Genomic DNA, 27,411 nt, shown 5'->3' with positions numbered 1-27,411 from the left:
CTTGACACGACCAAGGATGACGCCAAGGTTGGAGCTGAAAACCCTTGTCGTCTTTGGTTCCAGCAGTTCTGGTGGGACACACCCCGTTCCCGGCTGAAATAGGCTATAAGATCATGCTGATGTGAAGCTTGCTTGACTGTGGACAGTGTCATCCAAGTTCTAGCTGCTTCTACGTTTACATTTTCGGCATTTAGCAGACAGTAGGCATTTATCCAAAGCGACTTACAGTACTGTGACAGTATACAGTCTAAGCAATTGAGGGTTAAGGGCCTTGCTCAAGGGTCCAACAAGGGTGGCAGACTAGTCCAGTACATTTACCACTAGGCTACAACTGCCCTCATCTCAGCAACCTTGGGAAAGGACCATGAAAAGCCGTTCCACAAAGAACTATGGGTCACTGTAAAGTACCCAAACTAAACTGGCCCCAATTTTCTGAAGTAGATGAAACAAAACAAGCCTCAGCATTCCACCCTTCTGACACCGCCGCAGCTGTCTCGCAGGCCAAAAGTGGACGTGGCTGCATCTGAACAAACACGGCCAGTGACCCGAGGAACGTTCGGAATTTCACACACTTGTGTGCACTGACCGTTTCTGATCTCGCTCCACGGGGCCCCTGTCCAAACACAGAGACCAAACGTTGATCCTGTCGGGTAGAACAACACTGTGCTGGAATTGTTTTGAATAGTTTGTTTGTAAGATGACATCTGTGGTCTTGGACGATCGTCCTGTTTGACTTTGAGAGGGGAGAAGCAGAGGACAGTTTGGGGAACTGTGTTATTCCATGTCCAGAACAGGTATATATGGTCACCGTCTTCTGATTGTCCTCTTCATTGAGCGCCATACATTTTCAATAGGAGACAGATCTGGAGACACCTCTCAGGCTGGGCGTTGTCCTGCTGAGATAGACCTGGAGTTCCTTGGAAGTTTCTTGGAGTTCCTCCACATCAATGGTACCTTCACGTATATGCAGATCACCCTTGCTCTCACCACAAAACACGTTTCCACTGTCTTTCGGTCCATCTCAGATTCCTTCAGGCCCAGAGAACTTGCTGCCAAAGCGCTCCCGAGCTCATGTGGCTATTCTTATTATGGTAGCATGACTTGGAGTTCCTTGAAGTTCCTCCACATCAATGGTACCATCACGTATATGCAGATCACCCTTGCTGTGGTATCACCGATGCTGCTTTCGTTGGTAACTGGATCTGGATCTGGTGGGTAAGCAGAAACGTGGACTCATCTCACCACAGAACACGTTTCCACTGTCTTTCGGTCCATCTCAGATTCCTTCAAGCCCGGAGAACTTGCTGCCAAAGCGCTCCCGAACTCATGTGGCTATGCTCATCATGGTAGCATGACTTGGAGTTCCTTGGAGTTCCTCCACATCAACGGTCTTGCTCAATGTGGTGAACCACGACCCATCCTGGCTCGGAAAGACTGAGCCCTTGGTGGACGCTCCTCTTGACGACCCCAACCGTCATCTTATTTTGCCGAGAGTGTTTTGCAGGCGTCACATTCTGTTGTTCCTGATATAAGAATCTTCATTATTTTATGAACTGTAGATGGTGAAAGGTCTCAATTCTTTGCAATCTTGTGCTGAGAAACATGGCGTCTGTGTGAAAACCTAGCGCTCGCTCTGTACAGACACGTTTCATGTCATCCTATGCTCCCGAGAAAAGGGCATTGTGAACATGGACAGGGAATAAAGGCCTTTTGAAGCATCAAAGCCACCATTCATAGGCTAATTATGTCATGTGAGCACGGACCAGGTGCAATACATCGTACATTTTCTTTGTTCATTAGCTGCATCATTGATCTGATGAAGACTTGATTTAAAATCTAGCATCTAGCTCACCAGACACATTTATAGACATAGATCATTTTATTTATATATTTATTTGTTGGAAGTTGGAACATTTCCTATTATACACTATAATTTCAAAATGGGTGTTCCAATCACTTCCATGGCCACAGGTGTATAAAACCGAGCACCTAGGCATGCAGACTGCTTCTACACACATTAGTGAAGCTCAGTGAATTCCAGGGTGGTACCGTGATGCCACCTGTGCAACAAGTCCAGTCGTGAAATTTCCTCTCTACTAAATATTCCACAGTCGACTGTCAGTGCTGTTATAACAAAGTGGAAGCAACTCCGCCACGAAGTGGTAGCCATGTAAAATGACAGGGCGGGGTCAGCGGACGCTGAGGCGCATATAGCGCGCAGAGGTCGCCGACTTTCTGCAGAGTCGATCGCTACGGACGTCCAAACTTCATGTGGCCTTCAGATCAGCTCAAGAACAGTGTGTAGAGAGCTTCATGGAACGGGTCTCCATGGCTGAGCATATGCAGCTGCATCCAAGCGTCTGGACTCTAGAGCTGTGGAGACGTGTTCTCTGGATTGATGAATCGCGCTTCTTCGTCTGGCGATTCGATGGACGAGTCTGGGTTTGGTGGAGGGGGGATTATGGTTCAGCATACCAAGAGATTTTGGACAATTCTATGCTCCCAACTTTGTGTGAACAGTTTGGGGATGGCCCCTTCCTGTTCCAACATGACTGCGCACCAGTCATGAGCCATAAAGACGTGTATGAGTCCTGACCTCTCATCTGACAGAACACCTTTGGGATGAATTAGAGTGCAGACTGCGAGCCAGGCCTTCTCGGCCAACATCAGTATCTGACCTCACAAATGCGCTTCTGGAGGAATAGAATGGTCGAAAATTCCCATAAACACACCCCTAAACCCTGTGGAAGGCCTTCCCAGAAGAGTCGAGGCTGTTATAGCTGCAAAGGGTGGGCCCACATCATATTAAACCATATGGATTAAGAACGGGAGTCACTCAAGTTCATACTTTCGGCAGTATTGTGTAATTGTTTGTACAGAGTAGAAAACGATTTGGGATTCGGGATAGCTAGCAAACCGAAAATCGTCCTGTTGTTCACAGCTACGCTCGTGTGTTTACTCAGCGTCTTGCGGCCGACGGCGTCAAATAAACTGAGCAAACACCTCGAACGAACTCGCCCTATTTTTATGAGCGCGCTTGTGCAATTAGAGACGGACAATAGCGCATTATGTACGGCGTGGATAGTCCTGGATCTGGGTGAGTACTCGCATCCTTTGTCGTGCTACTATTATGCGACTATTGTTTGAGTGTTTAATATCAGACAACGCTAATGCTAACACTTCTTCTCTCCTGTTCTGTCTATTCGTTATCAACATTTTGCCATAAGCTAGCACGCTAACTGTTCAACTGTTTGTTTGCGGCAGCGTTTGTATTCATTCTGAAGCAAACCGCTGCTAAATGATCTCAAATATACACTAAATATGAACATATGTGACCATTAATAACTCTAGAATGTACATAAAGAAATAAATAAATAAAGAAAGAAAGAAAGAAATAAGATAGTTTTATAGGTAAAAGTCACACCGTGTGTTGAATATGTCTTAAACATTACATGCTACATTTTAGGCACTCAAATTAAAAGATTAAAAATAGACAGATATCACTAATAGGCTGGTCTATTGATCACAAATGTAATGTTTTTCATTTATTTATTTAATAATTTATTAATTTATTACCAGACATCCGAAGTCTCCCGGATGCCCACAAGTCAGATAAAATCTCCCGGAATCTAGAACGAGCGGCCAAGAGCGACACACACACACACACCCACGCACGCGTATTAAATCCGTGATCTGATATACAATCTAGTGCACTGTGTAGGGAACATAAATCAATTGTCTAATACACTATCTAGTGCACTATGTAGGGAACATAAATCCGTGATCTGATATACAATTTAGTGCACTGTGTAGGAAACATAATTAATTATGTAATACACTATCTAGTGCACTATGTAGGGAACATAAATCCGTAATCTGATATACAATTTAGCGCACTATGTAGTGAACATGAATGCGTTATCTAATACACTATCTAGTGCACTATGTAGGGAACATAAATCCGTGATCTGATATACAATCTAGCGCACTGTGTAGGGAACATAAATCAATTGTCTAATATACTATCTAGTGCACTATGTAGGGAACATAAATCCGTGATCTGATATACAATTTAGTGCACTATGTAGGGAACATAATTAATTATGTAATACACTATCTAGTGCACTATGTAGGGAACATAAATCCGTAATCTGATATACAATTTAGCGCACTATGTAGTGAACATGAATGCGTTATCTAATACACTATCTAGTGCACTATGTAGGGAACATAAATCCGTTATCTGATATACAATCTAGTGCACTATGTAGGGAACATAAATCCGTTATCTGATATACAATCTAGTGCACTATGTAGGGAACATAAATCCGTGATCTGATACACAATCTAGTGCACTATGTAGGGAACATAAATCCGTGATCTGATATACAATTTAGTGCACTGTGTAGGAAACATAATTAATTATGTAATACACTATCTAGTGCACTATGTAGGGAACATAAATCCGTAATCTGATATACAATTTAGCGCACTATGTAGTGAACATGAATGCGTTATCTAATACACTATCTAGTGCACTATGTAGGGAACATAAATCCGTGATCTGATATACAATCTAGCGCACTGTGTAGGGAACATAAATCAATTGTCTAATATACTATCTAGTGCACTATGTAGGGAACATAAATCCGTGATCTGATATACAATTTAGTGCACTATGTAGGGAACATAATTAATTATGTAATACACTATCTAGTGCACTATGTAGGGAACATAAATCCGTAATCTGATATACAATTTAGCGCACTATGTAGTGAACATGAATGCGTTATCTAATACACTATCTAGTGCACTATGTAGGGAACATAAATCCGTTATCTGATATACAATCTAGTGCACTATGTAGGGAACATAAATCCGTTATCTGATATACAATCTAGTGCACTATGTAGGGAACATAAATCCGTGATCTGATACACAATCTAGTGCACTATGTAGGGAACATAAATCCGTGATCTGATACACAATCTAGTGCACTGTGTAGGGAACATAATTAATTAAGCAATACACTATCTAGTGCAGTATGTAAGGAACACAAATCATCATCTAGTTATACTTTCTAGTGCACTATGTAGTGAACATGAATGCGTTATCTAATACACTATCTAGTGCACTATGTAGGGAACATAAATCCGTTATCTGATATACAATCTAGCGCACTGTGTAGGGAACATAAATAAATTGTGTAATTCACTATCTAGTGCACTACATAGGGAACATAAATTCATATCTAAAATACTATCTAGTGCACTATGTAGGGAACATAAATCCGTTAACTAATACGCTACCTAAAGCATTATGTAAGAAACGTAAGTCTATTATCTAGTAGACTATCTAGTGCACTAAGTAAGGAACATAAATTCTTTTCTAATATACAATCTAGTGCACTATGTAGGGAACATAAATCTATTATCTTTCACACCATCTAGTGCACTATGTAGTACACATTAATGTGTTTGTGACGCAAACAGTTAGCTTAGTAGCTCAGTTAGCAGCTCCTAAAAGTTCTGTTATCACCCATGATCCTGTGCGAGAGGTTTTTTTTTGGGCTTGGGGTCGAGGTCCGGGGGTACCTCCCTGAAATGAGTTTTTGCAACTTGGGATGTCTGTATTACATTTTTATGTTCATATTAAATTAACTTTTTCCTCCGCCGACAGATGGCGCTCCAGAGCAGCACACTTACATTAGTTCTGAGTACAATAGCGCCTTTATTTAGCTTTATAAAAACGCTATAAAAAGTGTTTTTGTGGTATTTTAATGCAAATTCTACATTTAAACGTATTTACTGTAACATTTTGGGTTGTAAATTACACCAAAGTTTGATTATAACGTATAAAATATGCCAAAGTAAGTCATAAACAAATGAGCAAACAAACTAGCATTATACTGTACTTCATTACCAAGGAATGAATGTTAGTCTGAGGTCAAATTAATCTCAAATATACATAAAACATGTTTTTGAAACGCTCTATCTGTCTAAATGGTTTAATAGGTAACTAGTGCTGCTTTTATGGGTGGGTTTAGATTAGAATAACTCGACGTTATTGTTGCTTCTGTGACCTTCAGTTCTACAGAAGGTCAAAACAAAGTGCCTGCTTCTGTCTGTATATGTGCGTGTTGCAGGCATCAAATGTTAAATAATGTGTTTATATTTATATTTACAAAATACTATGAAGTTGATTAGTTTTTTTTCTACCTTTATCAGTTCAATCGCAGACACACACACACACACACACACACACACACACACACAGACATTGGCTCGTGGTGGCAACAGGACAAGCAAGAAAGCCTAGTCGTCTTCGTCCCTTGCAACTTCAACCAGCTCCTAGGGTGAAATCAGCCGCCGCGGGGCCTCCTTCCCGCCAGATGTGCCTCGTATACCTCCAAGGGAGGCGTCCAGGGAACCGCCTCAGCTCCTCAAGGATCCTCAAGGAGCTCATCGCCATAGGTGAGATTGGAGACTCTTTGAATGTGAGAGCAAACTGGAAACACTCGGAGGAAACCTAGATGAACACAGGGAGGACATGTAGGAATCAAACCCAAGTACTTCTTGTTGTAAGGCCACCATACTGCCCGTAAATATATCTATAACCAATGGACCATTGGTTGAATACAATTAAGCAATAGAACACGGCTGTGATTTGGTCGCAGGCACGAGCCGAAGGCGAGTTCCGTAGATCATCATAACACACGACCTCAAGTGTTCTATTGCTTTTATACAACAGTTTTTACAAAATAAAGAAAGAAAATAAATCAAAGAAGCCCTGAATTTCATATTAAATATGCTTTAATATTGACAATACCTTCCGCCAAAAAGTAGTTCCACAGCAAATAAGTTGCTGCTATGCAATGGTAAAAATTCCCTACCCTGCCTTAACACAGTAGGCTAAAAAAGGCATAAAGTTTAACACTACAAAGCACACATCCCAAGTTGCAAAAAACTCATTTCGGGGAGGTAAGAACAACAAGAAGAAGAAGGCAAGACAATCCGAAGAAAAAAAAAAAAAAAGGATTATGGGTGATAACAGAACTTTTAGGAGCTGCTAAATGAGCTATTAAGCTAACTGTTCGCGTCGCAAACACATTAATGTTCCCTACATAGTGCACTAGATTGTGTATCAGATCACGGATTTATGTTCCCTACATAGTGAATTAGACAATTGGTTATGTTCCCTACACAGTGCGCTAGATTGTATATCAGATCACGGATTTATGTTCCCTACATAGTGAATTAGACAATTGGTTATGTTCCCTACATAGTGCGCTAGATTGTAAATCAGATAACGCATTCATGTCCACTACATAGTGCACTAGACAGTATATTAGACAATTGATTTATGTTCCCTACACAGTGCACTAGATTGTGTATCAGATAACGCATTCATGTTCACTACATAGTGCACTAGACAATATATTAGACAATTGATTTATGTTCCCTACACAGTGCACTAGATTGTATATCAGATAACGCATTTATGTTCACTACATAGTGCACTAGACAGTATATTAGACAATTGATTTATGTTCCCTACACAGTGCACTAGATTGTGTATCAGATAACGCATTCATGTCCACTACATAGTGCACTAGACAATATATTAGACAATTGATTTATGTTCCCTACACAGTGCACTAGATTGTGTATCAGATAACACATTCATGTCCACTACATAGTGCACTAGACAATATATTAGACAATTGATTTATGTTCCCTACACAGTGCACTAGATTGTATATCAGATAACGCATTCATGTCCACTACATAGTGCACTAGACAATATATTAGACAATTGATTTATGTTCCCTACACAGTGCGCTAGATTGTGTATCAGATAACGCATTCATGTTCACTACATAGTGCACTAGACAATATATTAGACAATTGATTTATGTTCCCTACACAGTGCGCTAGATTGTGTATCAGATAACGCATTCATGTTCACTACATAGTGCACTAGACAATATATTAGACAATTGATTTATGTTCCCTACACAGTGCACTAGATTGTATATCAGATAACGCATTTATGTTCACTACATAGTGCACTAGACAATATATTAGACAATTGATTTATGTTCCCTACACAGTGCACTAGATTGTGTATCAGATAACGCATTCATGTCCACTACATAGTGCACTAGACAATATATTAGACAATTGATTTATGTTCCCTACACAAGTGCGCTAGATTGTATATCGGATAACGGATTTAAAACGCGATCGGGGAAAAAGTCCGTGTCGCCCGCGTGCGCGTTTGTGTGCATGAAGCTCGTCGTTACTGGCAACGCGTCAGCGGAGTGATACAGTTGTGGTGTGAAAAGGCCGTGCTGTTATCACGAATATCAGCACGGTTAGAACGCTTCTCAACCAATCAGATTGTAAGGTCGGAACTAACTTTTGTATAAATCATATTATACAACGTTCAGAAACCGTGACTATATGCGTATACTACTTTTGAATGGACACTGTTGAATGTGTGAGACCTTTGAGTTCTCAGAGAAACCATCATGCTAATGAGCTCATGGGCTTGGAAGTACTTCAGAAAAGTTCACAGCTACGTATGTCAAGAAATGCTACCTGAAACTACCTGTGCTTGACCGGCCTGCCTGCACTCCAGCTCTGTCTCCTACTGTAAATGTACAATGTCCAGTGACCAGAAACTGTTGTACTGGGGATCTGCAAGGGGTACGGCTTACAGAATCACGCCCACATGCTATCATGGCCTGGAAGGATTATGTAGGTGCCAGTCTCTTGTATTACACAACTGCATGTAGGTACAGCTTTGATGTTCTTATGAAGGGGTACGACGTTGCTGGACCTTCTGAGACGGTATAATTCTCTGTTTTTCTACTTGGAGATTGGTGGAAGCGGGGGTGAGGGGTGATGAGAACATCCAGACATCCATCGTGAGTCCACCTTAAGGATCCCTCCCACGCTGACACTCCGTCTGCCCTAAACGAATGCTCTCGAAGTCTCAAGCTGAGACGAGCCCTCACGGACGCCGCCCATTAATCTTTAAAGCGGACCCCGCCGCGCAGATGCGGTTGCCTGGCAACAGCGGGTCATCGGCGAGCCTCGGAAGCGGGGCTGCATCCTCCCGCCGTCTCGTTGCCCCACTTATTCCCTCATCTGCCGCCGCTCGATAGAGTCAAGAAGCTAGAATACATTCGATGGTCCGGTTGGCGTATTGTCCCAGGAGGCACGGTTCGACCCTCGCAGGGTGGCGAATACCAGGGTCCGAGCGGTACAGTCCGAATTTGGCATACTCTCCTAAGAAGTACAGACCAGCAGGTCTTGGTGGTGACCAGTATTTATCATGTTCTATCTATCATGTTTATGCTCATTTTGATACTCTCCCCAACCAGCATGAGCCGTGTTTTGGATACAAACCCAACACTGACCAGTTGGAACCCACAACAGATTTGTATTTTGCTGCTCAGAAAAAGTTGGGACAGGATGGAAAATCCAAATAATGAAAAAACACAGAGTTCCTTACATTTACTTTGACCTTTATTTGATGGCAGACAGGATGAACCTGAGATATTTCATGTTTCATTTATTAATAAACATCCATTCCTGCATTTCAGGCCTGCAACACGTTCCAAAAAAAGTTGGGACGGTAAAGCGTTTACCACTTTGTAACGTCGCCGTTCCTTTTCACAACACTTAAAAGACGTTTCGGCACCGACGTGACCGAGTGATTTAGTGATGTGGGGGGACAGGCGGGTCAGTCCGGTACCCGTACCCTCTTCTTCCGCAGCCACGACCTTTCCCAAGGGCACTGACACGCCCCATACCATGACCGACCCTGTCTTTTGGACTTGTTTTAGACTGATAACAGACCTGGAATGCTGATTCATCTGACCACAATCCACGTTTCCACTGTGTGACGGTCCATCCTAGATGCCTCCGAGCCCGGAGAAGTCGACACCACTTCCGGACGTGGTTAACATACGGCTTCTTTCTTGCACAGTAAAGTTTTAAGTATCATTTGTGCAGTAACTCTGTATTGTAGAGCTTGATAAAGGTTTGATAAACTAATCCCTCACCCGTGTGGTTATATCAGCTAGTGTTGAGTGGCGTTGAGTTTCAAAGATTTTGAGTTTAGGGGACGTTGAGTTACAAGGTACCACTGTAGGTAGGTAGGTAGGTAAGTAGATAGACAGATAGATTTATTAATAAACATCCATTCCTGCATTTCAGGTCTGCAACACATTCCAAAAAAGTTGGGACGGGGGCAAAAAAACCCAAAAAAAAACATCCAGGAAAGGCTGGGACTTGGAGAGGATTTGCATATTTCTCCCTCTACAGTGCATAATATCATTCAACCATTCAAGGAATCAGGAGGAATTTCAGTGCGTAAAGGCCGAGGGCGCGAGCTTAACCTGAACGCCCGTGATCTTCCATCCCTCAGACGGCGCCGCATCAAGAACCTCCACTCAACACTAGCTGATATAACCACATGGGTGAGGGATTAGTTTATCAAACCTTTATCAAGAGTTACTGCACAAATGATACTTAAAACTTTACTGTGCAAAAAATAAGCCTTATGTTAACCACGTCCAGAAGCGGCGTCGACTTCTCCGGGCTCGGAGGCATCCAGGATGGACCATCACACATTAGAAACGTGGATTGTGATCAGACGAATCAGCGAGACGAACAGGACCATCCAGACTGTTAGCAGGAACAAGTCCAAAAGCCAGGGTCTGTCATGGTATGGGGCGTGTCAGTGCCCTTGGTGAAGGTCATTTACACGTCTGTGATGCAGCATTAATGCAGAAAAGTACATCGAGATCTTAGAGCAGCAAGAGGCCACATGAGAAACTGGGACTGAACTTAATGCTTACTTTTACTGTTAGGAGTAGATGTTACAATCAGGGCTACCAATGGAATCGGTTGGCGTTTAGACGTACGACAGGCCGCTATCCGGACCGAGCGCCCGGCTTTCAAACATCAAGTCTGTGTATCTCCAGGCGAAATGATTTGCAGATTAGCGGCGGCTTAAAACGCGTCTGCGGAACATCAAACCGAGTAACGTGTTTAACTCATACCCCCCCCCCCCCCCCACACACACACACACACACACACTCACTCACACTAGGCTTCCTGTCCTTATTTATTTCGGACTGTCTTACGGAAGCAGAGCCCTGGTTGAAGTACAAGGACGTCAGAGACGCGGCGGTTAACGTTTAACCTGGACGTCGTAGCGCAGGGGCACAGGGAGTTCCAACCTTCGAATGACCTTCGCTCACTGTCCATGTTATCAGCTCCACTTACCATATAGAAGCACTTTGTAGTTCTACAATTACTGACTGTAGTCTATCGGTATCTCTGCATCTCATGCTTTCACCCTGTTCTTCAGTGGTCAGGACCCCCACAGGACCACTATAGAGCAGGTATGAGAGTTTTTAAACACCTCACTGTCACTGCTGGACTGAGAATAGTCCACCAACCAAAAACATCCAGCCAACAGCGCCCCGTGGGCAGCGTCCTGTGACCACTGATGAAGGTCTAGAAGATGACCAACTAGATGATAAATGAGTGATTGTCTCTGACTTTACATCTACAAGGTGGACCAGAGTGGACACACTCATACCAGCACAACACACACTAACACACCCCCACCATGTCAGTGTCACTGAAGTCCTGAGAATGATCCACCACCTAAATAATACCTGCTCTGTAGTGGTCCTGTGGGGGTCCTGACCATTGAAGAACAGGGTGAAAGCAGGCTAAAAAGCTATGTAGAGAAACAGATGGACTACAGTCAGTAATTGTAAAACTATAAAGTTCTTCTACGTATATGGTAAGTGGAGCGTTCACAGCGGACTCGAATCACTTTTAAATTTGACTCCCAAAATGACTCCTGATTCATCTGTGTGAGATCTGAGTTCCGTTGACCTGGGGTCCAAACATCAGAATTGGCTGTGTCTGTGGGTGGGGGGTCGGACCGGGGTTTCTCTGATGTACTGCCATCCCCGTGATTGGCTAAGTGCCGGTCAAGAGAAGCCAAAAGAGCCTCCGTGCAGCCTCTCTCAGCTATAAATGGCATGGCAGATGGGCATTACTCTGCTACTCCTGCACCACTGCCTATCTTCTCAGCAGTTAACCCTGGTAAACAGCCTTATATATTATTTGTAGCCTTGCTCTGATCTTTGCTTTCGAGTGTGTGTGTGTGTAATTCTATTTAGGCTAATCTTGAAAACGCTCTTGGCTAAACCATGTATGGGAAGTTCTGAGGATGTCCCACTGGCTCCATTATCTGATACCATCAACACACTGATCACGTTTCCGTCTTATACACTGTTCGAGGTCTCTGACGTGCGAGGTTTTTTTATTTCTATTAAAATCAAGAACTGGGAGCCTCTGATCAGTAAAATATTACGGATTAAAACCTGATTTCATTACATCCTCGTGAAGTAAACCGAGAACTCATGCACTAATGTACTTTTTGGTCGGATCCCAAAAAGAATTTCCCAGAATAATTAAATAAACAAACGTAAATCATCTATATACACAGATGCATTTATGTCATTGCCTTTTTTTCCTAGGCTGAGTCAACTGTATATTGTGAGTTTCTTCTCTGCATAATTTTGTAAATATATGTATAATAATAACAATAATAATAGTAATAATAACAATAAAAACAATAATAATAATAACAATAATAATAATAATAAAATAATAATAATAAAATAACTGTAATAATAATAATAATAATAATAATAACAATAATAATAATAATAGTAATAATAATAATAATAAAATAATAATAATAATAATAATAATAATAAAAATAACAATAATAATAATAATAACAATAATAATAATAATAATAATAATAGTAATAATAATAATAAAATAATAATAATAATAACAATAATTATAATAATAATAATAATGGTGCTCGGGTGGAGCAGCCCTCTATTACCCTCTATAAGTCCAGATCCGGTTTTAATCTCAGCGGTGCTATCAGCCGGCCGGGTGTCTACACAGATTGGTTGGTTACGTCTGAGGAGGAGATGGTCGAAGCCCTGCAGCGTCTTAGTGCTGTGTTCATGGTACTTGTGTCATAACCCTGACAATGATAAACTATTACTAATGTTATTATTATTATTAATGTTATTATTAATATTGTTGATATTAATGTTATTATTATTACTATTATTATTATTATTATTGTTATTGTTATTATTAATATTATTGTTATTATTATTATTATTATTATTATTATTGTTAATATTAATGTTATTGTTAGTATTATTATTGTTATTATTATTATTGTTGTTATTATTATTATATTATTATTATTGTTGTTGTTATTGTTATTGTTATTATTTTTATTGTTCTTATTATAATTTTTATTAATATTGTTGTTATTATTATTATTGGTATTATTTTTATTATTATCATTATTATTATTATTTTTATTATTGTTGTTATTATTTTTATTATTATGATTATATTATTATTTTTATTATAATTACTATTATTATTAATATTAATGCTGTTGTTATTGTTATTATTATATTATCATTATATAATTGTAGGTCTTACTATTAGATTGTTTAACAATTCAAAATCACAGTTTTATTTCTAAAGGTTTGTTAATAATTTAGATACAATTTTTTATGATTTTAATGATAAAAAAAAAAAAATGCAAACAGTAAAGTTCAGTAATATGACACTTTTTTTTTTTTTTAACCTATAATCTACCTTTGTGTTCACAAATTGGCAATATTAGGGACAGTGGTAGCCTGCTGGGTAGTTCTTTGGACTGTCAATTAAAAGCCAAACAAGCTGTCATATGAATTAAAAACACTGTCTCGAACTTAACGACTGCCTTTCTCAACCTGGTCTTTAAAATCCTGCTGTCACCCTGAACCTGGTCACTGCTCCACCTTCGCTGTGGACGGCTCTGAATGTGACCTGTACCTGTACTTCCCAAAAACATGCAGCGGATTGATCTGCTGCTCTAAATGACGTTTATGGCGAGTGTGAGAAACACGGCTGAGAGCTTTTAGGGAAGAGATTCTGCCTTAGATCTATGTGGGGGAGGGAGGGGTGAGGTAGCTAAACTGTAACTACAGGCACAACTTAGAAACTGGCTGATGTTAGAGTTTATTAATATGTAGTTGGTCTCTTACAAGAAGCGTAACTGCTAAGTCAGGGTTGTGCTAAAGAAAGAAGATGAATGGAACTTTTTCATGTTGTGGGAGTGGTAGAATGTGGTAACCTGAGCCGTGTGGAGTAAAATGTGTGTGTGTAGCGTGCACACACACACACACACACACACACACACACACACACACACACACAGTAGAACAATGGACCTTCACATGCAGCATGCCCGGCTTACACAAAAGCCCCAGTGTAGGTGAATGACTTTGCTCCTTCAGAAACGTACACACGGAGGACGTTTTGAAACATTATGACCACCTCTTTGTTTCAGCTCCACTTACCATATAGAAGCACTTTGTAGTCCTACAATTACTGACTGTAGTCCGTCTGTTTCCCGACATACTTTTTAACCTGCTTTCATGCTGTTCTTCAATGGTCAGGACCACCCCCCCCCCCAGGACCACTACAGAGCAGGTATTATTTGGGTGGTGGATCATTCTCAGCACTGCACTGACACTGACATGGTGGTGGTGTGCTAGTGTGCCACGTCACTGTCACTGCTGGACTGAGAATAGTCCACCGACCAAAAACATCCAGCCAACAGCACGCCGTGGAGAGCGTCCTGTGACCACCGATGAAGGTCTAGAAGATGACCGACTCAGACCAAACAGCAGCAATAGATGAGATTAGCGATCGTCTCTGACTTTACATCTACAAGGTGGACCGACTAGGTAGGATTCCAGCACAACACACACTAACACACCACCACCATGTCAGTGTCACTGCAGTCCTGAGAATGATCCACCACCTAAATAATACCTGCTCTGTGGTGGTCCTTGGAGAGTCCTGACCATTGAAGTACAGGATGAAAGCAGGCAAAATAAGTATGTACAGAAACAGACGGACTACAGTCAGTAATTGTAGAACTACAAAGTGCTTCTATATGTACGTAGACAGTGAGTTTAGAACAGGGAGGTGGTTTTAATGTTATGGCTGATTGGTGTATTTTAACTCGACACTAAGTATTTGTTAAGTAAATCGCCTGACTTTGGACGCCTCGTTTCCATCTTTGTTAAGCAAAACCATCTATTTTTACCAGGGAAGCTAACACCGGCGCATTCTGTGCTCTGTAATCCCCAGGACGGGACAAGCGTAAGCCGTGATAAACATTCGTCCCTGAACGACGTATCTGATACACCGTAATTACGGCCTAATCCCGGCAGAAGCAGGTAAGCAGAGATGAACTGACGTGTTTGTGTGTTTGCGTCTGGTGTTTGTTTAGCTCGGGGTAACCTGAAATTTTGGGTTTAGCGGTTACAAGGTGGATCCGATATGTTTTTTCCCCGGTTTTAATTTGTGAGCAGTAAAGATTGGGTTAAAACCAATCCGTCAGGATTTGAGGCGGGTGGGGGGGTGGGGGGGGGGGGGGGGCACTGTGAAGCACCCCTGCCGTACTACCAACTGTTTTTTTCCCAACATCACACAAAGCTATTGAGTGGAATATGCTGATTTGTACATCTTACATCAATATATTGCGGGGGGTGGGGGTGGTGGGGTGTCAAAATCATTTTAGATTTTAGGTCCTGTAAAAGAAGGCCCGTCAGCGTCTTTATCAACTTAGACGCTTAAGGGACTTCAGATTACCCTCCAAGGTGCTCTCAACTTTTACACCTGCACCATTGGAAATCATTGTCCACTCACTGTCCACTCTATTAGACACTCCTACCTAGTTGGTCCACCTTGTAGATGTAAAGTCAGACACGATGGTCATCTTCTAGACCTTCATCGGTGGTCACAGGAGTCTGCCCACGTCCTTTGGTTGGTGGACGATTCTCAGTCCAGCAGTGACAGTGAGGTGTCATGCTAGCACAACACACACTAACACACCACCACCATGTCAGTGTCACTGCAGAGAGTGCTGAGGATGACCCACCACCCGAATAATACCTGATCTGTGGTGGTCCTGGGAGAGTCCTGACCATTGAAGAACAGGATGAAAGCATTAAGAGAAACAGACAGGACTACAGTCAGTAATTGTAGAACTACAAAGTTAAACAGCTCCTAGACTGGCCTGGCTGCAGCCCAAATCTGGGTCGTGTCATAAAGCACGATATAAAGCGTACTATCAAAAAGGAATGAGAGGAAGGGAATCTCTTCAATTCTCCCGGTCGACCTCCTTGACCGACCGGCGTCCTCCTTGAGGTCGTCTAGGCTCTTGAAGAACGAAGGCCGGGCATTGTGTCCGAACCGTTCAGCCGTGCGAGTCTGGAGTGTACTGTTACTCTTCTGTCTCAGGTCACTCGGCTTGAAACCGGTTCTGCTACACCGGTGGCTCTTTGTACGGGGCAAATCTGGGGTTAATAAATGTCGGAGTTTTATAACAGGGAAGAAGGGAGCTTATTAAAATGTAACCACGCAGACCAGAGTCCAGAGGCCAGAGGGAACTTCAATCAAGCACTTTGATTTATGACGCAGACGGAATGTCTGTTGGTAGACGACGGGAGAAGATGCAACGTGAGAATCGTGGGACCGTGGGTACACCCAGTCCCCGCCGCTCTTATCTTAAGCTCCTCTTGCTGACAGCGATTGTATCCCGATGTTTACAAAACACGACAGGATTCAGATTCTCATTATGTTACTGTTACTCCCTTTGGGATTGGAACCGAGCCTCCGCAGGTACTCGTTGTTTCCTGACTAGTCGACGTTAGGAATGATGCGTCAATGATTTACAGAATACCAGGACACCAGCGGAGGGTTTCGGAAACCTTCGCTCGTCCTTCCCTTCCCCTTGAAAGTCCGACCCAGAGATTAAAGGTTGAGGGTATAAAGAATCAAGCAAGTGAGCAAGAATCAAATTTCTTTTTACTTCGAGTGCCTTCCCTCCCTCCCTCTGGGTTTTATTCAAATCTCCTCCCTCCCTCCCTCTTTACAGACCCGGGCAGGTGAGCCAGGAAGGTATAAAGTCTCCCGTCCCGTTCAGGAGCCACAAGGACTTCGCCAGAAGGAGGAGGGTTCGGAATCAAGGAGGTCCAAAAACAAACAAGAAAATGGGATTCGGGGTAAGTGTGCTCGCGATTTTCTTGATTTATTTGTTTGATAGCCATGATTTTTGAGCTCCTGGTTTGAATTTTTGGTGTCTCGGTATGCGCAGAAGGGAGGCGACAAGTACAAGTTGGCGGCCACTTCGGAAGATGGTGGGGGCAAGAAGAAGAAAGGGAAGAAGCAGAACAAGGACATGGACGATCTCAAGAAAGAAGTGGATTTGGTACAAAAAAAAAAAAGACCAACACTCATTTAGGTTATGATTGATTATTTATTTAAATTCGTGTCGTGTGATATGCGTGTTTCTTCTTCGAAGGATGACCATAAGCTGACCTTGGACGAGCTTCACCGCAAGTACGGCTCTGACCTTGAAAGAGTAAGGACAATTCAATCACTTCATTAATTTGATTCATTAATATTGACCAAATAATGACGACTGGCTTGTATATATTGCATACCTATCTGGTCAGAGCGAGAAGGTCCTGGGTTCGGGTCCCCCGTTCCGTTTGGGTTTCCTCCAGGAGCTCCGGTGTCCTCCTACAATCCAAAGACATGCAGTCAGGTTAACTGAGGTTTCCACCCTGGTCAATCAGACCCTTGGATTTAGGGACAGCCTTGTTGGACCCTCGGGTCCTTGAGCGAGGCCCTTGAAACTTAAGTGATGGTGGCTCCTGGATGAGGAGCGAGAAGGTCCTGGGTTTGATTCCTCCATACAGTCAGGTTAACTGGGGGGGCTAAAATTGCGACCTGTCCGGGGTGTTTCCACCCTTTGGTGACCCTGAAAAGCATCATTGAATATAATACGGTTTGGATTTAGGGACTGGTGGCCTTGTTGGACCCTCGAAGCCACTCTTGGGTCCCTGAGCGAGGCCCTTAAGCCTCTCTGCACTACCTGTACATGTATATATTCACAGTGACTGATAGATGATGAGTGATGATGGCTCCTGGATGAGGAGCCAGAAGGTCCTGGGTTCCTGGATTTCTCCAGGAGCTCCGGTGTCCTCCAACAATCCAAAGACATGCAGTCAGGTTAACTAGGGGGACTAAAATCGCTCCCCCATAGGTACGAGTGTGATGGACTGGTGACGCGTACGGGGTGTTTCCACCCTTTCGCCCGGTCAACCGGACCCTTGGTGACCCCAAAAAGCTTTTAGCATTGAATATAATACAGTTTGGATTTAGGGATAGTGGTAGCCTTGTTGGACCCTCGGGTACCAAAATCGCTCCCCCTAGGTATGAGTCTTGGATTTAGGGACACCCTTGTTGGACCCTCGCAGCCACCCTTGGGACCTTAAGCGAGGCCCTTAAGCCTCTGCACTCCCTGTATATGTATGGCTCCTGGATGAGGAGCGAGAAGGTCCTGGGTTCCTGAATTCCTCCTACAATCCAAAGACATGCAGTCAGGTTAAATAAGGGTATTAAAATCGCGACCTGTCTGGGGTGTTTCCACCCTTTCGCCCGGTCAGTCGGACCCTTGGATTTAGGGACAGCCTTGTTGGACCCTCGCAGCCACCCTTGGGTCCTTAAGTGAGGCTGGATGATGATGAGTGATGATGGCTCTTGGATGAGGAGCGAGAAGGTCATGGGTTCGATTCCTCCCTGCAGTCAGATTAACTGGGGGGGCTAAAATTGCGACCTGTCCGGGATGTTTCCAATTCTTCGCCGGTCAATCGGACCCTTGGTGACCCTGTATTGAATACATATTGCATACCTATCAGTGGGTAGCACTGTCTGGTCAGGGCGAGAAGGTCCTGGGTTATATAACGCCTTTCTGTCCTTTAGGGTTTGACCACCTCCCGCGCCAAAGAGATCCTGGCGCGCGACGGACCCAACGCCCTGACCCCTCCTCCCACCACCCCGGAGTGGGTCAAGTTCTGTAAGCAGCTCTTCGGCGGCTTCTCCACTCTGCTGTGGATCGGCGCCATCCTGTGTTTCCTGGCGTACGGGATCCAGGCGGCGTCCGAAGACGAACCGACCAACGATAATGTAAGAATTACGATATCATGGACTGGATGGGCACAAATTCCCATACACAAACATACCTCAGATTCTTATAAGAAGCCTTATACGTGAACCTACGCTCATTTCCCTACAGTTGTACCTCGGAATCGTGCTCTCCGCCGTGGTGATGATCACCGGTTGTTTTTCCTACTATCAAGAAGCCAAGAGTTCAAAGATCATGGAGTCCTTCAAGAACCTCGTTCCTCAGGTATATAGACCCTAAAAAAAAAAACATGTCACATATAAAACACGCACTACATGATTAAAGTTTCTGGACGCTATGTTTTTTTGTTTTTGTGTGATTTAGCAAGCCCTGGTCATTCGAGACGGTGAGAAGAGTAACATAAACGCTGAGGACGTGGTGGCTGGAGACATCGTGGAGATTAAGGGTGGTGACCGGATCCCGGCTGATCTCAGGATCATCGCTGCACATGGATGCAAGGTGCTTTACTCAAACCCCAAAATAATAAGGTTTTTTTTTGTTTTTTTTTTAACCAATATCCAAACTCATCTACAGACCGTAACCACGTTAGGGGTGTCAATATAGTAAACATGATACTAAAGTATAACCTTAATAATGTAAATGTCATGTAAACATAATATAAAAGTGATCCTGAGTAGAAAAGTAATAAATTATTATTTAATAATAAATAATTAAGAAATTTACCAATATAGTTTAATTATTATAAAATAGTTCAGTGATTCAGTTATTACCGAAATATACCTAATATTAATATAAAAATTATATACTAATAATAACTCTAATAATAGAGCCGCTCAGGTGGCGCAGCGGTAAAGTACGCTAGCTCACCAGAGTTGGGTTTATAGATGAATCGTATCGAAACTCGGCTCTACCTTTCCGACTGGGTTGGGCGGCAGTATGAACAACGTTTGGCTGTTGTTCAGGGTTAGGGGTAGAGTCGGAGCATAGGTCCTCATAACTGGTATGACTGCAGCCCCTGCTGGTTGACTGACGGCGCCTGCACAGGGCTGAGGAATAACATTGAGGGGGGTGTGACCCTCCATGCGCAGTGTCTCTCGGTGTATGAACTCGGCTCGTGCGGGTGAAAAATGCAGGCTGTACTGACTGCGTGCCGGAGGGGGTGCAAGTCAGTTAAGTGGCGTCCTCAGTCAGCGGCAAAGGGTCGAATCAGTATAGGGGACGCATTCAGGGTAATTGGACACGATTAGAATGGGGATAAAAGTTGGGGGAAAAAAGTGGGAAAAAATAAAAAATAAAAAAAATAAATTAATAAAAAATAAATAATAACAATAAAAAAAAAAAATAATAGTAATAATAAAAACAATAATAATAACAATGATAATAACCATTATAATACCTGTTAAATAAAATTAATGCAATAATAATAATATAATAATAATAATAATAGAATTAATAATAAAAGTAATAAAAAAAATTTAATAGTAGTAATAATAGTATTAATAATAAAATAAAAAAATAAAAGTAAAAAGATAATAATATTAGTTATAATAGAATTAATGTAATAATAATAATAATAAAAGTATTAGTATGATTCTAATAATAAAATTAATTTATTATTAATAGACAAGAAAATAATAATAAAATAAATAATAATAGCAATAATATTAGTAATAATAATAATAATATTAATATTAATAATAGAATGAATAATAATAGCAATAATAACAGTAATAATAACAATTATAATAGTAAAAATGATAATAATAAAATTAATAATAATAATAGAATTAATGATAAACATTAAAAATAGTAATAATAATAGCAATAATTTTAGTAATAATAATAGTAAAAATGATAATTAAAAAATAGAATTAATAATAATATGAATAGAATTAATAATAATAATAAAAATAGTAATAATAATAATAATAAAATATTAATACTACTACTAATAATATAATTAATAATATTAGAATTGTTAATTATAATAATAATAACAATAGAATTAATAATAATAATATTATTAGAATTGTTAATAATAATAACAGAATTAATAATAATAGAATTGTTACAAATAATAATAATAATAACAGAGTTATTTATAATAGAATTAATAACAATAATAAAATAATAATAATAGTAGAATTAATAATAATAATAAAATAATAATAATAATAATAAAAATACTAATGATAATAATATTATTAATATTAATAATAATTTCAGTTTTTACGAAGGCTCTAGCCTGGTCAGGGTGGCGGTGGGTCTGGCTTCTCCGGGATCACTGGGCGCAGTGCAGTAACACACCCCGGACCGAAAGCCAATCCTTCACAGAGCCTCGGCCATCCACAATAAACCCACTTTTGGGTATGCTTTAATTTTGTATACACTCATACTACAATTTAAGATAAACAACTGCTTACCTTTCAGGTCGACAATTCCTCCCTTACTGGCGAATCCGAGCCTCAGACCCGAACTCCCGACTTCTCCAACAACAACCCACTGGAGACGAGAAACATTGCATTCTTTTCCACAAACTGTGTTGAAGGTAGCGTAAAAATAACTTCTATAGCATGCGATACAAAAACAAAACAAAACAACACCTACGAATGACACGAGATGACAAACAGAGGTCACTCTTTCCTAGGCTCTGCAAAGGGCATCGTGATCAATACCGGAGATCGCACCGTGATGGGTCGGATCGCTACTCTGGCCTCGAGCCTCGAGGGTGGAAAGACGCCGATCGCCAAGGAGATCGAGCACTTCATCCATATCATCACCGGGGTGGCCGTTTTCCTTGGGGTGTCCTTCTTCATCTTGTCCCTCATCCTTGGGTACGGTTGGCTGGAGGCTGTGATCTTCCTCATCGGGATCATCGTCGCCAACGTTCCGGAGGGTCTCCTCGCTACCGTCACTGTAAGAGTTATTAAAAAATAGATAAAAATAGTTACATTTCTTCATATTGTTCAATCGTATCGTGAACTGACAGGAGTATGCATCTACGTCTAGGTGTGTCTAACCCTGACCGCCAAGCGTATGGCCAAGAAGAACTGCCTGGTGAAGAACCTGGAAGCCGTCGAGACCCTCGGCTCGACCTCCACCATCTGCTCGGACAAGACCGGGACCCTGACCCAGAACCGGATGACCGTGGCTCACATGTGGTTCGACAACCAGATCCACGAAGCCGACACCACCGAGAACCAGAGCGGAACCTCTTTCGACCGGAGCTCCCCTACATGGTCTGCGCTCGCTCGTGTGGCCGGCCTGTGCAACCGCGCCGTCTTCCTCGGCGATCAGAGCAACGTTCCTATTCTTAAGGTACGTCTACGACTAGATGTCGATCGCTACGACTAGAGTTTGAGAGCGTACATTTATTAAATTCGATTCTTCCAGAGAGAAACCGCCGGCGATGCCTCGGAGTCTGCCTTGCTGAAGTGTATCGAGCTTTGCTGCGGTCCAGTGAAAGAGATGAGGGACAAGTACCCCAAGATAGTCGAAATCCCTTTCAACTCCACTAACAAGTATCAGGTATTCTTCGTTCCTCTGGTATTTCGAGGTGGGGTGATAAAGAAAGCGAGCGTAGGTGCTAACGTGTTCATACTTCTCGCAGCTCTCGATCCACAAGAACTCTAACTCTTCAGAGAGCAAGCATTTGCTTGTGATGAAGGGAGCTCCTGAGAGGATCCTGGACCGGTGCTCGACTATCATCCTCCAAGGAAAGGAGCAAACGCTGGACGACGAACTGAAGGATGCGTTCCAGAACGCTTATGTAGAACTCGGAGGTCTTGGAGAGCGAGTCCTCGGTAGGTTCTTGTGTGTGAACGACCTTGTGTGTGAGATCCAACCAAGGGAAGGAAACCAACAAGCTACTGTGTTCCAGGGTTCTGCCATTATAGCCTTCCTGATGACCAGTTCCCTGAGGGGTTCCAATTTGACACAGAAGAAGTCAACTTCCCCACGGAGAACCTGTGCTTCGTCGGCCTCATGTCCATGATCGATCCTCCTCGGGCTGCCGTACCTGACGCGGTGGGCAAGTGCAGGAGCGCCGGAATCAAGGTACACGCTAGCTCCTGCGTTGTATAACATCAGATTTTCCGACTCTTTTCTGACATCCTTTCGCGTCCGCAGGTCATCATGGTTACCGGGGATCATCCTATCACTGCTAAGGCTATTGCCAAAGGTGTGGGGATCATCTCCGAAGGAAACGAGACCGTAGAAGACATCGCGGCCCGTCTGAACATCCCGGTTGGAGACGTCAACCCCAGGTATGTTCAAAAATTCCAAACAATCTAATAGTTTAATCTAGTTATTCGGGCGCCAGCTAAGCTAAAGAGACGCGATTCGCAGGGACGCTAAGGCGTGCGTGGTGCACGGCGGTGATCTGAAGGACATGACCGAGGAACAGCTGGATGACATCCTGAGCCACCACACTGAGATCGTGTTTGCCAGGACGTCTCCCCAGCAGAAATTGATCATCGTGGAAGGCTGCCAACGACAGGGAGCGATCGTGGCCGTGACGGGCGACGGCGTGAACGACTCTCCCGCACTGAAGAAAGCCGACATCGGGGTAGCCATGGGTATCGCCGGGTCGGACGTCTCCAAACAGGCCGCCGACATGATCCTCCTGGACGACAACTTCGCATCTATCGTGACCGGAGTGGAAGAAGGTGGGAGGCGCTTCAAAACGTTGGCGTTGTTACCTAAATAGTTGCGTAATTTCCTAATATGGTCGTGTCTTCCCCAGGCCGTCTGATCTTCGACAACTTGAAGAAATCGATCGCCTACACCTTGACCAGTAACATCCCTGAGATTTCACCCTTCCTCCTCTTCATCATCGCCAACATCCCTCTTCCTCTGGGCACCGTGACTATTTTGTGTATCGACCTGGGAACCGACATGGTAAGTGGATACCAGCCTGATACCAGGTTCATGATTGTTTGTAGAGTCCGATTTCTGTGTTCAGTGTTCAGCCTGTGTTGCGTGTTAGCTTAGCATAGCCGTTAGCATAGCGATTAGCATTCGTGTTTTTGGTAGTTTTGCACTTAGTAGAGCTCAATTTAAGGACCTGTTAGATGTTCAGCAGTTAGAACCTGACCAGGTCACTTGCAGAAACATGATTACTTGCTTTTTAGCAGCGCCAAATGCTAGGAACATTTGAAATCTATGTATTTTAAAAGATTTAACACCATGTGGTTCCTAGGTACCGGCTATTTCTTTGGCTTATGAAGAGGCTGAAAGCGACATCATGAAGAGACAGCCGAGAAATGCCAAAACGGACAAGCTGGTAAACGAGAGGCTGATTAGTATAGCGTACGGGCAAATCGGTAAGAGGAATCTAAGCAATGTGTGCGTCTGACTGAAACCCTTGAGGTTTATTAAAGTTTTTATTTTTGAATACAGGGATGATGCAGGCTACAGCAGGGTTCTTCACTTACTTCGTGATCCTGGCAGAGAATGGGTTCCTGCCCTCAGACCTCATCGGGGTCCGTGTCAACTGGGACGATAAATTTTACAATGATCTAGAAGACAGCTACGGCCAGCAATGGGTACCCAATTCTGAACAATTCTTTCAAGGAGGTCTTGGAAGTTCTAGCAATTTCATGTTGACTTCTGTTTTATTTGTTGTCGCTGTTACAGACGTACGAACGCAGAAAGATCGTGGAGTACACGTGCCATACTGCGTTCTTTGCCAGTATTGTGATTGTGCAGTGGGCTGATTTGATCATCTGTAAAACCAGAAGGAATTCCATCCTACAGCAAGGAATGAAGTACGTAAGCGCAGCGATGGACTTGAATTGCAATTTTACTACCATAAAAAGTCTAGTTCAAGTCTTTCAGATCATTAAAGTACCATAATTTTAGACAAAGACCCAAGTAAACCTAAAATGAACCTAAATAGAACCTGTCTGCCAATGTAAATCAGGCTAGAGGGTATCAAAAGAAGGGCTTGAACCTTTGTTGAACCACAATGAGAGCCATAATCCCCGATGGAGAAACCTTGGAACCATGGGGAAGTCAATTACAATAGACATCGTTTCAAATCTGGAACCTTCCTAGGCACCTTCCTAGGCATAGACAACTCATCAAGAGGTCACAGAAGAACCAAGATAAACATCTAGGCATCTAGACAACTACAGGTCTCAATTGCCCCAGTTAAGGTCAACGTACACGCTTTTTTTTGTAATAGACATCATTTCAAATCAACTTTACAGCATCCAGAACCAAGAGACCTTATTGAGCAAGCCAAGGAAGGCAGTGTCTTACAATTACAGGAAGACACCTTTCTCAGGTACAAGAAACCAGACTCAGCCGGGACCCATCGTTCATGAGTGGCCTGGAGAATCTGGAACCTTCCTTGGCATTGACAACTCAGGAGGTCACAGAAGAACCCAGACGAACATCTAGGCATCAGTTAAGGTCAATGTACACGATTCAACTCTGCAAGATGCAAACCATACCTCTATAATTACCTGCTGCCTTCAAATGTAGATGACCCCTTTTACTTTTGGCATGATGTTTAGAACGTCAAACCGACAGTCAAACATGGTGATGGTCCAGGGCTGCCTTGCTTGCTCAGGACCTGGAACCATGAATTCTGCTCTCTATGAAAAAAGAAGATGGTCCACTGGGTATAGATGGGATACGCCTTGTCCTTATGCAAAGTACGCAAGCAGGTCAACCTCTGAATGGCTCCAAAGTCAAAGTCCTGACTTGATTCCCATCAGAAGTCCCATCTGGGGCAAGACCTTTTGGAGCAAGACCTAGGGTTAGGTGGGCAGTTACGCCTAGTGTTTTGGTTGTCTGTCATCTTCTTGTTATTCTTATCTAACTCTTTATTTCCCCTCTTCTGTTCAGAAACAAGATCTTAATATTCGGGCTGTTTGAGGAAACGGCTCTGGCTGCTTTCCTGTCCTACTGCCCTGGCATGGACGTCGCTCTCAGAATGTACCCGCTCAAGTAAGTCCACGTCATTAATAAATAAATCAATCTCCGATCTTCTACGAAAAGCCTTTCGAATGCTAACTACGATTAATCTAACTTCAGACCAAGCTGGTGGTTCTGCGCCTTCCCGTATTCGCTGCTCATCTTCCTTTACGATGAGGCCAGAAGGTACCTGCTTAGACGAAACCCAGGGGGTAAGTCTGCCGTCTTCTTACACAATCTGGTACTGTAGGAGAGCATTTTGAGGGGTTTGTATTTGATCCATTGCTTGTTACTTGTTATTTCAGGCTGGGTGGAACAGGAGACGTACTATTAAGCCGACCGGAAAGCTTAGTCTCGGCTGCCAAAGGATGACCAATCATACGTTCATGTACAAACACATATTCGATATTAATACTTTGAAATAAAGATGAGTCCACGAGAAATTACTACTGTGTGTTGGCTTTTTATTATTAACTCCAGAAGGACATGTGGTCGAAAGGAAACTGTTGAGTCACATTATTATGAGCACCAGCTAATATCCAGAGTAAGCGGCGGGAGTGAATCAATAAGGTCCTGGTAGGTTGTCAAAGGCACCTGTAGCCTGGGGGAGGAGACAACCATAGAGCCAACACCATCGTCGAGATGCTCCTACAGATGCTCGATCGGGTTCAAGTCTGGGGAATTAGGGGGCCAGGGTAGTACTTGGAACTCTTGGTCATGCTCTTCCAACCAATGTGGGGCATGTATGGGTGTAACGATCACTCTCATTTTGGACCAAGGGTTGGTCATTTCAGCCGTAGAGAGTCCATGTGACCCGTAATATTTGAGAGGAGTTTGGTGTTCCAGAGTCGTTTTTACCACGTAAAATCAAACAGTTTGTCTCATTGGAGGTGCTTTAAAAAGGTCAGCGGCAAACTAAAATAAAAGGGAACTACGGCACGGCACGAATACTGGGGGAACAACAATCGTGTTACCTGTAAGTCAGGTAATTTGGGACACTTTATGCTAGATTACCCAGAAATGGTGGTGGATCATTCTCAGCACTGCAGTGACACTGACATGGTGGTGGTGTGTTAGTGTGTGTTGTGCTGGTATGAGTGGATCAGAGTTCTTAAACTCCTCACGGTCACTGCTGGACTGAGAATAGTCCACCAATCAAAAATATTCAGCCAACAGCGCCCTGTGGGCAGCGTCCTGTGACCACTGATGAAGGTCTAGAAGATGACTCAAACAGCAGCAATAGATGAGATGAGCGATCGTCTCTGACTTTACATCTACAAGGTGGACCAACTAGGTAGGAGTGTCTAATAGAGTGGATAGCACTGTTGTGTCTGATCCACTCATACCAGCACA

The 27,411-nt window shown here is 42.7% G+C and overlaps 1 protein-coding gene, 1 long non-coding RNA gene and 1 pseudogene across 4 annotated transcripts; 2 read left to right on the top strand and 1 right to left on the bottom strand.

Moving 5' to 3' along the window:
• LOC134328691 (NACHT, LRR and PYD domains-containing protein 3-like) overlaps positions 1–27,411 on the top strand; it is a 1,194,473-nt pseudogene that overhangs the window by 667,035 nt on the left and 500,027 nt on the right.
• On the top strand, positions 10,489–26,493 carry LOC134329598 (sodium/potassium-transporting ATPase subunit alpha-1). 3 transcript variants are annotated; one of them, XM_063010878.1, is made up of 21 exons: positions 10,489–10,503; positions 17,302–17,412; positions 17,506–17,565; positions 18,972–19,175; positions 19,285–19,398; positions 19,498–19,632; positions 21,565–21,682; positions 21,782–22,050; positions 22,144–22,452; positions 22,528–22,662; positions 22,745–22,937; positions 23,015–23,190; positions 23,263–23,399; positions 23,482–23,801; positions 23,879–24,033; positions 24,335–24,458; positions 24,535–24,680; positions 24,772–24,902; positions 25,990–26,091; positions 26,179–26,270; positions 26,364–26,493. In XM_063010878.1, the coding sequence occupies exons 1-21, from the start codon at positions 10,489–10,491 to the stop codon at positions 26,390–26,392; spliced, it is 3,075 nt and encodes a 1,024-aa protein (XP_062866948.1). In that variant the 3' UTR covers positions 26,393–26,493. The 3 variants fall into 3 exon arrangements, with proteins under 3 accessions (XP_062866948.1, XP_062866947.1, XP_062866949.1); XM_063010877.1 differs by lacking the exon at positions 10,489–10,503 and adding an exon at positions 17,195–17,206 and having other exon boundaries at positions 17,299–17,412; XM_063010879.1 differs by lacking the exon at positions 10,489–10,503 and adding an exon at positions 17,195–17,210 and having other exon boundaries at positions 17,306–17,412.
• LOC134329600 (uncharacterized) lies at positions 17,469–21,825 on the bottom strand. The gene is made up of 5 exons (XR_010014890.1): positions 21,742–21,825; positions 21,558–21,636; positions 19,291–19,409; positions 17,648–17,726; positions 17,469–17,556 (listed from the first exon to the last, which is right to left on the bottom strand). It is a non-coding gene; the product is annotated as an uncharacterized LOC134329600 (long non-coding RNA).

This window comes from Trichomycterus rosablanca, chromosome 15 (genome assembly GCF_030014385.1).
Source record: "Trichomycterus rosablanca isolate fTriRos1 chromosome 15, fTriRos1.hap1, whole genome shotgun sequence".
In the NCBI taxonomy this organism is placed as follows: domain Eukaryota; kingdom Metazoa; phylum Chordata; class Actinopteri; order Siluriformes; family Trichomycteridae; genus Trichomycterus; species Trichomycterus rosablanca.
Note: the sequence above shows the minus strand (reverse complement) of the source record. Positions and strands in the feature narration are given on the sequence as shown.